At 35.2% G+C, this 16434-nt stretch overlaps 2 protein-coding genes across 2 annotated transcripts in view; both read left to right on the top strand.

Annotated features, from left to right (window-relative positions):
• The window catches only part of LOC115210817, a 55121-nt gene that overhangs the window by 26893 nt on the left and 11794 nt on the right, over positions 1–16434 (top strand). Inside the window, exon 4 of the mRNA XM_036502182.1 lies at positions 4355–4467. Within this exon, the coding sequence (XP_036358075.1) occupies positions 4355–4467 (113 nt within the window). The remainder of the gene's footprint in view (positions 1–4354; positions 4468–16434) is intronic.
• LOC118763021 lies at positions 8307–9689 on the top strand. The gene is made up of 2 exons (XM_036502183.1): positions 8307–8589; positions 8659–9689. The coding sequence occupies exons 1-2, from the start codon at positions 8525–8527 to the stop codon at positions 9143–9145; spliced, it is 552 nt and encodes a 183-aa protein (XP_036358076.1). The 5' UTR covers positions 8307–8524; the 3' UTR covers positions 9146–9689.

Below are 16434 nucleotides of genomic sequence, written 5' to 3'. Positions count from 1 at the left end.
GTGTGGCAGTATGGTAAGAAGGTTGCTTCCCAACCACTTGGTTCTGGGTTCACTGCATGGCACCTTGGGCAAGTATCTTCTACTATAGCCTCAGACCGATCAATGCCTTGCAAGTGAATTTGGTAGATGGAAACAGAAAAGAAGCCAGTCGTATATATATATATGTCTTTGTGTCTGTGCTTGTCCCCATCATCATTGCTTGATAACCAGTGTTGGTGTGTTTATGTTCCTGTAACCCAGTGGTTCAGTAAAGAAGCCAATAGAATAAGTACTACTAAACAATAAATCCTGGGGTTGAATTGTCTAACAAAAATACTTCAAAGTGGTACTCCAGCATGGCCACGGCCAAATGACTGAAACATGTAAAAGAATATGCATATATATATATATATATATATATATATATATATATATATACACACACACACAAATCATTGTCATTAAACATCCATCTTCCTTACTGGTATGCATTGGACAGTTTAACAGGTAAGCCAGAGGACATTGCCAAGCTCCACTGTCAATTTTGGCATTGTTTTTATGGCTGGATGCCCTTTCTAATACCAACCGTTTTACAGAGTAAACTTGGCGCTTTTTATGTGGCACCAACACTGGTGTTACAATCCTGTTATTAAGCAGAACAGATTTCATTAAAAGACAATTGATTCAGTATTTTAAGTTAGCATAAGGAAATCCAAAATTAGCTTCTCTTGTTTCATACTCAATGAATACATGTGGAGTAAGTTTTATGGTATCACTTAACTCACTAGAAATAGCAACCAAATTACCCTCAAACCACTCATTACTATCTTAGAAAGGGGATACATTATATTATGTCACCTTATCTGCATTAAAGAAATCAGATGGGATGATTGTAGCTGAAACATTTTGATTATAGATGCACTTGGTCAGAGCTCACTTGATGCTAAAAAACAATTTCTGTGGTTTAATTATTAGCAGCTAAACCGCCATTAACCCACATTTCCCCACCATATAAAAAATGGACATGAGTAATAATGTAGTTTGGTTTACACAAGCCCTGAAAAGAGATATGATGGTCATTGCTGGAAGGACTTTGATCATAGGTCTAGTGGGATCAGGGCTAAACAACACTTTTCTTGTGATATTTTATGTTCCTTAACCCTTTAAACTCCAGATACCCGTTGTCCTCGGCACCCTCACCCCAGGTTCCCTGGCTGAAAGAGCCAAAAAAATTATTTCCCACCAAATATTGTTTCAGTGTCACTAAAATGTGTCTTCTGTCTCTCATATTGAAATAAAATGCCAAATAGAGTGCATCATTGTCCTTATCACTTGTATTTTTGTTTTAGTTTTATCGTCAATACTGGTGCTTGTAGTACCAGTCAAACCAGCAGTTACTGTATGGTTTTTCCAATGCAGAGGAACTTCTCACAATATTTGCATTTGTATACAGTCTTACAGCCTGGTAGGGTGGATCCATCTGTTTGCCCTCAGCAACAATTGTTGCTGAATGCTGTTTCCGCCCTTTCCACATCATAGTGTGCTTCATTTAACAGCCTCTTTTCATCATCCTGCTCAGCTGAGCATTGTCTGCCAAAGTCAGTGTTCTTGTTTCTAATATTGCCAACAAGTTGGTGGCAGAGTTTATCTAGAAAGATGTGAAATGTGTACACTCTCTTTCCAGCGGGGTGATGTGGTTTGAAGAAACCCATCAACATGGATATATTATAGGCAGCCCACATAAAAAACATTACCATCAGGAGTCTCTGCCACTTGTAATGACAGTGACGCTTTTGAAGTCGAGTAATTTAGTCAATCTTGTCTGTTCCACTCATGTGGGCATTATATTCTTTCACTGCTTTAGGACAAGGGACAGAGACCCTTCTGTGTTCATTTACATCATATTGCTGTACATGTTCTTGGTGTAGAGTAATATGAAGAGTGACTTAATAAAATAAATCAGTCTTTTGTCTTTCCAAACAAAAACAAAGACAGCCACATTTCTGCTGAACAAAAATTCTGAGTCCCCCTTTTCCATCTCATTATTTCTTTTTATGAACATCCTTGGGAATTCTTTTTTATTTGTCTTGGTAGTACCACACATTCGAATATCTTTGTTGACAAGAAGATATTCTACAAGTTGTACAGGCATGTAAAATCTGTCAGTGTAGAGTGCATAGTTTTGTCTGGCATATTCATTTGTCATCCTCACAACTAAGTTTCCTGTGACACCAAGGTTGTCAATTTCATTTGCATCATCTCCTTCCAGTATACATTTCTGCATTGCAGATGTATCTGTTTTCAGAATCACATAATAATAAAGATTTTATCCCCAACATATTGGCTTATCTTTTATATACTGCTTGAATGAAAGCTTGTTCTTTGTAGGGATCATTCCCTCATCTAGCAATAAATCACAGCCAGGCACATAGTGTTGTTTGGATTTATCAAACAAGTGATTGAATATATGACAAGTCTTGTACAGTTTATCGTTCCTATCAATGTTCTGATCATCCTCGTTCACACAGTGCAATAAAGACCAAATGGCACGAAATCTGTTGCGGCTCATAACCTCTGGAAAACCTGGGGTCAGTGTTAGTAAGGCATCCTTTTACCACCAGTACTTTTCATAGCAATCCTTGTACACCAGCATTTCCATGGTCACCACAAAAAGCTTTCAGTTCTTCCAATGTAAGTTTTTTCTCATGCAAAATTTTTACTGAGAAATTATTCAGCTTTGCCTGAAGCACATGTTCAGCTTGATTCTTAGTTTCCTCGAGTAAAATATTCCATAAGTTGTCATTCCAAAATAAACTAAAATAATTAATTGGAGTGATGTCTACATTTATAGTGTTAGACATGTTCTTGGGCCCTGGTGGATTATTTGGTGTAAACTGGCACTCTGAAAAGCCTATAGTATCTCTCTGCCATCCTGGAGGAGTATTAGCTCTTACTCTGGGTGGAACATTGGGCCTGTTACCTTGCCAGTGCCATGTAGAGCATGCATGCAGTTCCTGCCATGAACACAAACATGCCCCCTATTCTGACAACCAACAGACACTGCACATTGCCAGTGGCTGTACATTTTGTATAGCACCATAATTGTCGAGATCATCGCTATCACTTTCCAGGTCTAAATCATTGTCAGATTCACTCTCAAAATCAACATCATTGCCATAATCATTATTGTCGATGTCCTCTTCATCAGACAACAACACTTGGTTCAAGACATCACTCACAGACAAATTTTTTCAACCCATTTTCACAAAAATGTAGCTGGAGCAGCTTCAATCATCAGGAAGTACTTCCTGTGATAGTGTATGTGCAGGCCAATGATCAGATGCAACAACATCACTAATTGGCCGAGGAATTGTTAAGCGATATGTTTGTAAACAGTAGAAAATGGAAGCAGGTAAAGCAGCCACTGAGGTATTTGTATCTGCAACTGGTGGCTGGAATAGCCGCTGCTTGGTTTCTAAGAAGTAATGTACATATATAATGAATACTTAAAAGAAATTCTTACTGATTTAATATATATTTTCATTATGAATTCCACCATACTATTTCTGTACTGGACCCCAGAATTTTCAGGTGTTCAGTCAACTGAAAATCAGGTTCATTGATTTTGCATATAAGTGAAATACCATAGACACATTTACATCCTCATCATCATCATCATTGTCTGTAAGGAAATATTTCCCTTTGACCTGGCATGTTTTCACAGAATATCGGAAATGGACACCACTTCCATTACAATGACACTTATTTACAGCTATCTATTTGATATGTCAAAGCAAGGAGACTGTAACAGTTTCCGTCTACCAAATCCATGCATAAGTTTTTGATTGGCCCAGAGCTATAGCAGAAAACACTTGCCCAAGGTGCCATGCAGTGAAACTGAACCCAGAACCATGTTGTTGGGAAGCAAACTTTTTAACCACAGCCACTCCTGTGCCTAACATAATTCCCAAACACAACACTGTGACAAAGTCAGATCTTTAAATTAGTTACAATCCATTTGATGGGCTTCTATTTATTCACAAGACATAGGTCAAGCTGAGGCTCTAGAAATAACAGTTGCCTAAGATCCCACACTGTAGATTTGGACCTGTGATCCCATAATTGCAAAGTAAATTCTTAACCTTTTAGCATTACTGCAGTTATTATCGATTTGGTGTAAGGTATTTTATTTTTGTATCATGATTGCAATGCCAACCAAAATTTCAAACAAAATAATTTAAAAACTGGAGTAAAATCTTTACAAAATACTCTTAAAATCTGTAAAAAATATATTAAAATTTAAGAAAATCTCTGGTTTTGTATTTGTCGTGAAACTATAAAGGTTTTTACTTGTGTTCTTTTTTTTCTTTATCAGCAGTTGTAAAAACAGAAGTCACAACTTTGAACAGAAAAATAGTTGCTCCTAAGATCACAACGACCACAACAAAGGCAGTTACTGTGAAAGGTATATTGTCTAGAAAACCAAATGTACGTAAGATACTGAAACATTGATTATTATTCTTATTCTTCTTATTATTACTATTATTATTATTTAAGGTGGTGAGCTGGCAGGATTGTTACCACACTGGATGAAATGCTTAGTAGTATTAGCCCGTCACTACGTTCTGAGTTCAATTCCACCAAAATCAACTTAGCCTTTCATCTTTTCGAGGTCGATGAAACAAGTACCAGCTGATTACTGGGGTTGATATAATCAACTATCTCCTCCCCCAAATTTCAGGCTTTGTACCTATAGTAAAAAGAATTATTATTACCTCTGCCTTAGTGAAGGTGGACATATTGTTTTGGATGGGTTCGGATGAAATTTTCAAGGACGTTTGGCCTTGTGACTGGCACAAACTGATTAGATTTTAGGATCAATCTAATACAGGACAAGGATTCTGGATTATTTTTTTCTATGTTTTTACTTAATTTTTGAGAGTGGTCGGGTCCACTTTTAATATTCTTGTTTGTGAGAGCAGCCGGGTTTATTTCAGATATTCTCATTTTAAAAATCATCTCTGGCTAATCTTTGAAAGGACATTGGTGTTGCCTTGGCGGAGGTTTGCACTCTCTGAATGCTCTTGTTATTGTTTTTATTATTATTATCATTATTATTATTATTGTTGTTGTTGTTGTTGAGGCAGTGGGCTAGCAGAATCATTAGCACACTGAGTAAAATGTTTAGTGGCATTAAATCCACCATCATGTGAAGATTGACTTCATCTTTCATACTTTCAGGGTCAATAAAATAAGTAAAATGAGTGCTGGAGTCAATGTATTCAATTATCCCCCACTCTGAAATTGCTGGTCTTGTGCCAAATTTTGAAATCATTATTATTATCTAATTAAAAAAAAAACATTGTTTCCATTCACTCAGCATTAAAATAAGTACTGGAGTCAATGAAATCGACTAGCCCCCTCCACCAAAATTTCATGCCTTGTGCCTATAATAGAAAGGATTATTATTATTTTAACTCAGCTTTTGTTGGAACTCCTGGGTCCTGCATGCATTGTAGGCTTGCTACCTGCAGCCTACAAAGCAATGCTATCCAAAACTTTGATGATTCTGGCCATGTCAAGGAAGCAAAGCTTTTGTAACAGTTCTACTGAGCAATCGATTCCCATTGGCTTTAGATTCCTTTTCCAAAAACCCAACAATAATTGGCATTATCGTCACCTTCATTTTCCTCAGTCAAGCTATCTTATATTTAAAGGGGTTGTTTATGTCAATTTTTACGCCTTCCTTTTTGAATATTCATGGGTCAAAGGGGCATACAACATAAATTATAGAGCACCTGTGGTTCACCTTGTCCTCCACCACTTGATCTGGTTGTTGTGCTCAAGACCTGGTCCATTTGGATTGGGAAATCCCTCAGGATTTTGCAGGTTTCCAACTTTTCCACTTTCTGTGGTTTGTACTCATACAAAGTCTTGCCTCTTTCTAGCCCCCATTTTTCATAGTCTCCAATGTAGCACTTTCACTACCTCATCACGTCGACACAACTTGTATTGGTTTTGGGAAAGTCAAAGGCATTTGTTCCTGATATGGGCAACGGTTTAGTCAACTCTGTAACATTCGGCACAGTGGAAACACTCTCATTCCTAAGTTTGACCCTTCAAAGAGGCACTTGTTGCAATGATGATAAAAGTATCTACAATAATGGACAACATTGCCAACATTCAATCTTTTTACAAAAATATTGTGAGGAGGAAGTGATATGTCTCCATTTTTCCAAAAAGTAAAAGGATCTTTCATATGTCACCAAAAAAGGAATTGGAGGAAGCCATGGCTTGTGTATGATCAGATAAGTGCTGGATTGATTTAGTTAGGGAACAATAGGTAGTTACATGATGGTTGTTGGCAAGGTTGTTGGACGAAAAACACTGTGGGCAGTGTGATGGAGCAAGAGAGAATGATAGACTGCGACATATAGTTAGGTAGGTAGGCATATATACATACTTACCATAAAGATACATAAATTTTTAGGCATAAATTAATTCAATTTCTTTGTCATTATACTTTCTGCATTGTTTATTCTGGTGTTATTTCATGCTCTCATTTATCAATCAATCATGTAATTTTACCATATTCTAAGTAATATTGTAACTTGTGTTTTCTCATTTTACCTCTTTATTTTGTTTGTTTTTATTTTACAATTTCATTCATTTTTTTCTTGTTTATCTTTGTCTTTTTGTTTCATAACATTATTTATTTCTGAGGTATGAATATCCCCACGTTTTCTTCATTACTTGCTTCAGACCTGCCTCTTGCAACTACTATATTTTATGTTTATGTGTGTGTGTATATATATATATATATGTATGTATGTATAGATAGATGGATGGATGGACGGATGGACAGACTGACTGATTTATAATATACTCACACATGTATGTCTATGTATATATATATATATATATATATAATATATATATATATACATGTTGGTTTGTCTGTGTGTGAATGGAGATATATTTAAGTTCTTCACAGAATTCAAGCCAGTCACTAACAAAATGACAGGACTTCTTTGAATTAAAACAGTTTCAGGATTCATGAATGTCTGAGTCACCCAGTGTGTGTGTGTTTGTTTGTGTGCATGCATGTATAAGTACGTATGTGGTTTATACTTGCACTCATGTAGTAGATGTGCATGTTATTTATTACTCTTTATGTATAGATGTGATTGCTCAAATACGTTTATTCCAGGAAATTCAAATAAGGAACTTCTGGAATACTTTACAAAACTTCACAGCACCACTAATCAATTGTATTTTGAAGATATGAGTCAATTTACTTCGTTTATCTTTGGAGAATCCCCAACATTTCAAGGATTTTATGTAAATCTGTTGTTACATATTCCAATGCACCTATGATATTAGGTACAAATGAAATTCTGTAACCTTGATAAAAGCAGTGCAAGTTCCTTGTTAGTTTGCTGTATGTTTGAGTCAGCGTGTTTGTGTATCTGTATGTGTAATATATATATATATATGTATATATATATATATATATATATATATATACATACAAAATGGAGATGAACATCAATCCTCCATGTGATTGGCTTGAAAAATTGCTGGAATATTAAGATATTTTCTTAATATGAAACCAATGGTATCTTTAATACACAAATCAAGAAATTTTAGTCACCAATGCAGTGTTGAGCACTCATTCTTGTTGTTTGACATTTACACACACACACTCACTCACCCACCCAAATACATACATATGTATATACACATATATACAGATGCATTCTCCTCATGTTCTGTTCCAGAATATACCCTTGTACATAACACCCTGGCTTGCAATGGTGCCACCCCTGGTGACCCTTTTAGGTGAAGAGGAAGTACCACATATAAAATCCCCAAAACACAACCAATTCCAGGTCAGATTGGTGCACCTAGTTCCAAGCTGCCCACTCTATAGTAGTGTTACTGCCCATCTTATCCTTGTAGTCCAACCCAAACCAACTGGTGGTGGTGGTGTGTGTGTGTGTGGAGGGTAACATCTTACACATGTGTGACAACTTCCACCACCCACTTCCTGCTTAGCATCTCCACCACTACCTCCTCCTCCTCCACCTCATACCAGCTGTACTACACTTGTTTCATAGTTGCCTACTGTTCTTTTAACTAAATTTTCCTCTCTTTTGTAGAGAGAGAGACACACACACATGTCCCATTGTGATGGCTCCCACCTAATTACACCATCCTATTTTAGCTGCTCTATGTATGTGTGTGCATGTATATGTTTGTATTTATGTTTCACATCCCATTCATAACATTTTACTTATCATTAATCAACTTTTCCCATAAGTGTGTGTGTATATATATATATATATATGTAGAATCATTTGTAGAAATACATAAATCCGAGGGAGAAGCACATTTTAAGATGTAGAACAGTTAATATTATTGTGGTGTAGGCTGATTTATGGGGTTACCCTGGGTTTCTCACTCATAAGGGGTTTAGCCTTACGGGTATCTTCAGACCCCAAACACTGCTGGCCTGAGACATCTTTAAAATATAGATGGGGAAATGCCCCATGTACTTCTGTGGATGCGTGATGTCATTGTGCCTGTTGCTTCTGTTGTTGTGCTTGTTGCAGTTGCTGCTGCCATTGCCGCTGCAGCTGTTGCTGCTGTCATTGTGTCTGTTGTTGTTTTAGGTGCTGCTGTTGCTGCTACTGTTGCCACTGATGGTGTTGGCATCGTTGGGGGTGGAGTTGGTGCTGGTCATATTCTCGTCCCTGTGCATGTTGCCTGTGGCATAGTCGTTGTTGCTGTTAATGTTGCTACTGTTGTTGCCGTCGCTACCACTGGTGTTGCTGTTGTTGCTGATGGAGTCAGGGGTGCTGGTGGTGATAGTAGTGCTATCACCACTGCTGGTTCTGCTACTGTTGCCATTATAGCCAGCAATGGAACTGGATCCATTGCCTCTGCTACTACTATTATAGTGGCCAATAGGCCACCCATAGTATTCAAGAACCTGGTAAAAGGCATCGGCAAGAGGATTTTGAGCCATTCCCCTAGCCAAGAAACCTTCGCTACAGCAGCCCCACACTATAATGAGGCTCTAGCTGCCAGTGAGTTTAAGGACCACATCCCCTACATGCTGGAACCCAACAGCCACAGAGGGAAGCGCCAGTTCTGTCACTGACTATAACAGCAACAGCTGTGGAACCAGCAGTAGCGAAAGCACTACTATCACCACCATCACCAGCAGCCCCGACTCCATCAACAACAACTATAACAGCAACAACCACAGGCAACACGTGCAGGGACAAGAATATGACTGGCACCAACACCAGCACCAACAGCAGCCCTAACTCCAGCAGCGACAACACCATCAGCAACAGCAACAGATGCAACAACAGGTGCAACGACACCACGCACCTACAGAAGTACGTAGGGTGCACTGGGAACTCTCTCAAACAGCATATTTCCAATCATCTGTCCTCCTTCAGAGTCCTGGAAAGGATATACATGACATCACTGGCCAGACATATCTGGCAATTACAAAACAAAGAGATTCCATACTTGATTGTATGGGAAGTACTCGAGAACTCAGGCCTATACATCACTGGGACAAAACAGAGCAAGTTATGCATTGCACGAGGAACCTTAAAGACTCAGGCCGAGTGCAGATATGAATAGCATATAGGAACTGGTATTAAGGAAGGATAGGAAAATATTAGATTTATAAGCCCTAAAAATTCACTCCATAGTTGCCCACGGGCATATGGCGTAGTAGTTAAGAGCATGGGCTACTAACCCCAAGATTCTGAGTTCAATAATAATAATAACATCGAAAAATACTTTAGGAATGAGAACCCAGGTTTGAAATTTCCCCAAGACACCTGATGAAGGCTGGAGGGTATATCAGCCAAAACGTGTTAACAACAAACAAGATGAGGACAAATATCTGTCAAATGTAAATAATGTACACTAAGGCGCTATATTATGGCATAGATCATCACAGTGGTCAGCTTAATTTGCATAATTTTGCTTTTGACAGATTATTGTGCATTAGATTGTGAATTAAGAGGTGTGAAATAAATTGAAATAATATAAAGCCTAGCTGTGAGAGAAATACAAAAATGCAAATATCTAAAAGGAGGCATGTGCTAGATGGGATATTAAAAGAAAATACCAAAGGCTGGGTGTTTTCTTGGTGTGTGTGTGTGTGTGTGTGTGGTTTTTTTTTACATATACAGGGTAGAGATTTTCATTTTAAGAAAGGGAGCTATGTAAAAGGTTTGATTTAATTAACCTCTGTTTTAAATATTTGCTCCGTCTGGTGCTAGAAATAGCAACCACCTCTTCCTCAAACCAGACTAATGTCTCTTTAGAAGAATGATAAGCATAAAGTAGTCTCAGATATAGTATATGTCAAGGTCAACTGGTCACTGTGACATCTGTGACCATAAGTCCATCAATGATGGCTGACCAGGGGTTAAACAACAGTTTTTAATTTAAAGATTTGCAAGTGTGACTTCACTGAAACGGCTTGGTTGAGAAAAGATGAAGAATTTGAAGTAAATATATTGCCAGGAAGATGGTATTACAAAAAGTCTTGATTATTTATGTTTCATACAATTTCATCTTTAGACAAAATATTTTGTAATATTTACATCTATATTGTTTATTGATTTGTTTGATGATTGGAGATCAAACAATTTAAAATGTAATGTACATTAAATATTGAAATATTTCTCATCTCTTATTATGGAGCATAATCATCTGAAAAATTATAACCTTAAAAGACTTTTTGGCATTCTATCCATTTATTTTTTCCATTAAAAATGGAAAAATTGAAATATTGCTAAAGATCATTTCAGTCTGTAAACGTTAATCAGAAAAGAAGCACTAAACAATATGAATGTGAATGATGTGATATTGGCCATCATGTTTCTCTGTAGAATTAGATCTAATCAAAACTAAGAGAAACCTAGGTGCTAGTACTTATGTAACAATGGAGTGTAGACATAGCTGAGTGGCTAAGAAGTTTGCTTCAATCTGTTTAAAGATACAGGGTGAAAAAACAATATATTTCAGATTCAATCCATCTTCTTCAAGAACAGATTGATGAAAGTAAGTGGAATTTGGTAGATGGAAACTGTGTAGCATCTTTTTTTGGAGGGACTATTTCTATTCTTGAGTGGTAGACTTAATCCATCACACACTTCAGCATTCCTTTCCCCCTTTCCTTAGGTGTCTTTTACTGGAGGCTACTCTGTCAGAAGTTTCTGAGTGGGATATCCGATCTCCCTGCCTCACACCATTCATTGATGACCCTAAAATATGTCATAGGTACTGGGCCTTCCTCATGACTTCAGTGATGTTACTGTTTCTAAAATCAGTTTTATACTGACACATTAGTCTTAAATCAGTTTTGTACCTCTGAGACATGGTAAGTAAACTCTACAGTTACAATAAACAATTGAGTTCAATCCTAACCTTAACAACTCTATATCAAGTTTAGATGTACTTTTATCCTAGTTGCCTATAATCAAATCAACATTGTGACTAGAGACATCACAATGATGACATTTTTATATTTATTAACATTCAGGACTACATATCTAATATCTTCCTACAATGAAATTGTCTGATGCAATTTTATTTGAGAGAAGTTTCAGTGTTATGTCTAGTAAATCAAACTAAAAGTTGTCTCAAAACAGATTACAAGTGAATATTTGTCTTAGTTGGATAAAAACACTATTACTACAACTATTACTATTGCTGCTAAATATGTTACCAGCAGCAGCAGCAGTGGTAGTGTCAGTGGTGGTATTTATAAGTATAGAAAACAAGTTGCTATTATTCCTCACCAAAATTCAATTACAGATGAATTGCACAACTACAATGATCATCATGATGATGTCATTAAAATTCCTTTCCCTCATTAGAATTCTTCATTAGTTAAACCCATCTAAAATATTTCCCATTCAACTCGAGCACCATTTCATTATTATTGTTATTGTTTGAATCATTTTATGCAGCATTTTCATTCCAACTGTTTCTTTAGCTAATTATAAGAAATGATTGTTAACATTTTGTTTAAACCATTTCATGTAAATCTTCTAATGTCACAGTAAATTGTACATCAGTTATAGTTTATCTTCATCTTTTTATCCTTATTATTTAACATTCAGAAAAAAAAAACTCTTGTATATTATCTTATAGGAAATGTGATTGCATAAGTTATACAGTCTTCCAAATGGTCTTGTCAACTGTGTGTATGTGTGTGATCCATTACCATTTCAGATATTTTAAATGATAAAGAAATAAAGAAATCACCAACCTGTTGCATTAATTCTACTATTTTGAGAATCAACAGTTGACACTGATGTTCATCTGTTTGTTTTATTTTTTCTTTGTTTTATTTTCTGTTTTCTGTAAATGACTTTTTTTATGTATGTATGTATGTATGTATGTGTATGTATATATATATATATATATATGTAGGATGTGTGTGTGTGTATATATATATATAATATATATATATATATATATATATCATCGTTTAACGTCCGCTTTCCATGCTAGCATGATATATATACATATACGCAAGTGTATTATTTGTATATATGTATATACAGTATGTATCCATATGTTTATGTATGTGTGTGTATATATATATATATATATATATATGTCTGTTGTGTGTTTATATATGTATCTGTGTGTGTATATATATATGTATATATATATATATATATATATATATATATACACACAAATGTATATATGCAAATATATATACATACACACATATATACACACACACTTATATAATACATTCCTCTGTCTTTTTTTATGTCTTTACTGTATTTTATACAGCCAACTGCTGTTATTTATTCAGTAGTTGGGATTTTGTGCTTATTGTATCTTACAGAAGGATCCGGAATAACTGGTTTGTTTGTCCACAACAGTATATGTGTTGTATGATTCATATGTGTGTATGTGTGTTTATTTAGTTGTTTGTATGCATACCTCTCTGGTTATATGTTATATTTGGTATAACCCACTTACCTGACGGTCAATTTTGTATTGCTCTCTAAACTGTTACACCTGGTGTTCTTGTTGTTACCATTTTGCTGACCCTTTTGCTATGTTGAGGAGCCATGTTGTTTTGTATCCCTGAATTGTTGAATCAAGCTTACAGAATCTATATAAATTAACAGTTCACATTACAAGTGTAAACCTCCACTTAACAGTTGTGTCATATTACTATAGCTTTATACCTTTAATCCATTCACCTATGGTGCCATAATTCTTCAGTATTGAAATATCCAGTATTGTTGTCATTCATGTTGGTGCCAATGTGGCCAAAATGATAAACCTCAATGTGACCCTTGTTGTAGTAAATCCACAACTATCAATTTAACCCATATATTTAATAAACACTTAACTGTCAGTGTGCTTCATATTGCAGTAAAATTCTGATATCAATGTGTCTTGTATTGTAAACCCTCAGCTTTCAGTGTAATTCATATTGTGGAAAATCCTTCACTGTCAATGTAACCCATATGATTGTAAATTCTTGACTGTCAATGTGACCCCTATTGTAAACCCTCAGCTGTCAATATCTCCCATATGGCTGTTAAACTCAACTTGTCAATTATTAAGAGTTACCCTTGTTAATATAAACTTCCTGCTGTGCCAAGCCAGCTTGCTGTAAGCGTCAGCTCTCAAAATAACCCCAGTTTAAAAATTTTATTGTGTCATCTATGCAAGCCATTTCTATCTATGAACTTCGGACAGAGCTAAATTCTTGACCATTTTATTAAGTGCCGACATGATGGTTATTGGTATTGTTGTGCTGCCGGACAAGATAGTGAAGATGCCGACGACTGCTCGGTTTAAAGTCTCTCTTGACCAGAAATGGCCTGAACTCTTTGCATGAACACTCCTGTACATAACTCCATGTCCCCCTACATGGCCTTGCTTTTTGCTTTTTGAGCCAAAAAATTAACGTAACTTAACTTGCCATGAAGTGTAATAAACAACGAAAAGAGAGAAAAAAAAACTTGCTTAAAGTAGGTTGCCTACTTCTGAAATTATAATTGGTAAAATAATTGTCTATGTTTGGTCCGGCAGCCATTGTACATCTTTATTTCTTGGAGTTACTGAATAAGAAGTCCATTAGGTTCATCATAGAGCCACATGCTAACCGATATGGTTAGTAAGCTCCTCACAAGTTAGATATGCATGTTGTGTTTATGTGAGGATCTAGATCCACATGCAGCTATAGAATATGTCTTGTTTGCTAAGATGAAGTTATTACAGCTCTACCACAGCTACAGCTACCTTTTACAATCTGTTTGGAGATACAGGGTGAAAAAGCAATATATTCTGTACAGATGTATGGACATAAGTGCCTTCTAGAGGCTATCTCATAGTGATGTTGACACACCTACGCTTGTTGCCAGGGAGAGTGTATAATAATAGATTTTACAGAAAGTGGTGTAATGTGTGTGTATTTAAATATAAATATGTGTTATATATTTATGTGTTTGTTCAAGTGTGTATGTATATGTAAAAATATATGTATGAATGTGTGTTTGTGTGTGTATATAGTTAATCCAAACATGAACAAAGAGAAAACGCAAGGACGTGGAACAAGTATAGTGTTATTGGACGCTCAGGAAAGGAAAGAAAAAAGGGGGATATAATTTTTTGAGCGGAGCTCTTCGGCAGAAATATAGAAAAAAAGAAAAGTCCAAGGAAGGGAAGATGGAGAAAGAAAATCGCCAACAATACACATGCGGTCACATAAATGTCTGTTCATATATACATGTGTGTGTGTGTGTGTGTGTATGTATATATATATATATATATATATATATACATATATATACACATATATATATATATTATATATATATATATATATATATATATATATATATATATATATATACTTTATTTAAAAGCAGCAGAAATTCAACAAAAGTAGTTACTCAGAGTTTCACGTTCGTTGGACAGTTTTGTTAAAATAGAACCAATATAATTCTATCAAGACTAGTATAAACGTTACACCTTTAAAAATGGATTTGTTTGATTGGCCCTTTCAAATAACGGTCATATGCGAGCAATAAACAAAAATAAACAAAAGAAATAAATGAGTTCAATATAAAATATAAAATTATAAAATAAAATATATATAAATATATGTTTATATATATATGTATATATATATATGTTTATATATATATATATATATATATATATATATATATATATATATATATGTATATATAGCAAATAAGAAAATGGAGAAGCACAATAGTTGGTTCATTAACTTTAAGACATTAAAATGTTAACTTATTTATTAAAATGATAATTATAATAACATACATACATATAGCATATTATTCTATGTATATAAAATAAGAAAACAAGCAATTATTAAAAAACATGAATATAAATTATTAAAATCATTTACAGCTGTTTCAGCCCATAGATAAAAGTATCTCATTCTGCCTATATTAGTCAAGTGTATTGAAGTAATTGGTAGTTGAAAATGAGGTACTCATATCTCTAGGTCTCGTCAGAGATTATAAAGTACAATCATAAAAATATAAATATAAATATACATATATATATATGTCAATTTCTTAGACGTTTCCTTAGATCTTAATAAGTATTTATAAGCCTTATAGGAAGCCCAATGATAGACTAAGTTATATTAATGTAGGTTCATGCCATCCCCCTATAGTATTCAAAAATTTAGTTAAAAATATTAGTAAGAGGATTTCTAGCCTCTCCTCTGATAAGGACATCTTCAATAGCGTTGCCCCAGTTTATAATAAGGCTTTAAAAGATAGTGGTTTTAGCGAAAAAATAAAATATACACCCATCACTAGCCCAATAGTAAGGAAAAGGAATAATAGAAATAGGAAGGTCATCTGGTTTACGCCCCCTTACTCACCCGAGGTGGCCTTCAATATAGGTAAATATTTCCTAGCACTGATAGATAGACATTTTCCAGTTAACCATACTTATAGGAAACTCATCAATAGACACAATTTAAAAATTAGTTTTAGTTCAACTACCAATTTTAAAAACATAATCAAACATAACATACAAAAAACACAACAAGTAAACAGCTGTTCATGTAGGAATAAAGAATTGTGCCCGCTAAATGGAGCTTGCATGTCCAAGACCATCATATATGAAGCTACCGTAAACTCTGTAACCACTAAAGACACTGTTTCGACGAAGAAATACGTGGGCCTTACAGAGGGTAATTTCAAGGCCAGGTTCAATAACCACACTTTGAGCTTTAGGCACTGGTACAAAAGAAAAGCGACACAATTATCTAATTATATTTGGTCTTTAAGAGATAAAAGTGTCGATTATAACATACAATGGAAGATTTTGGCCAGAAGGTGCGGTCTATGCAACATGGAGAGATGGCTTATCTGGAAAAGCAGCTTA

This window comes from Octopus sinensis, linkage group LG4 (genome assembly GCF_006345805.1).
Source record: "Octopus sinensis linkage group LG4, ASM634580v1, whole genome shotgun sequence".
NCBI lineage: Eukaryota > Metazoa > Mollusca > Cephalopoda > Octopoda > Octopodidae > Octopus > Octopus sinensis.
Note: the sequence above shows the minus strand (reverse complement) of the source record. Positions and strands in the feature narration are given on the sequence as shown.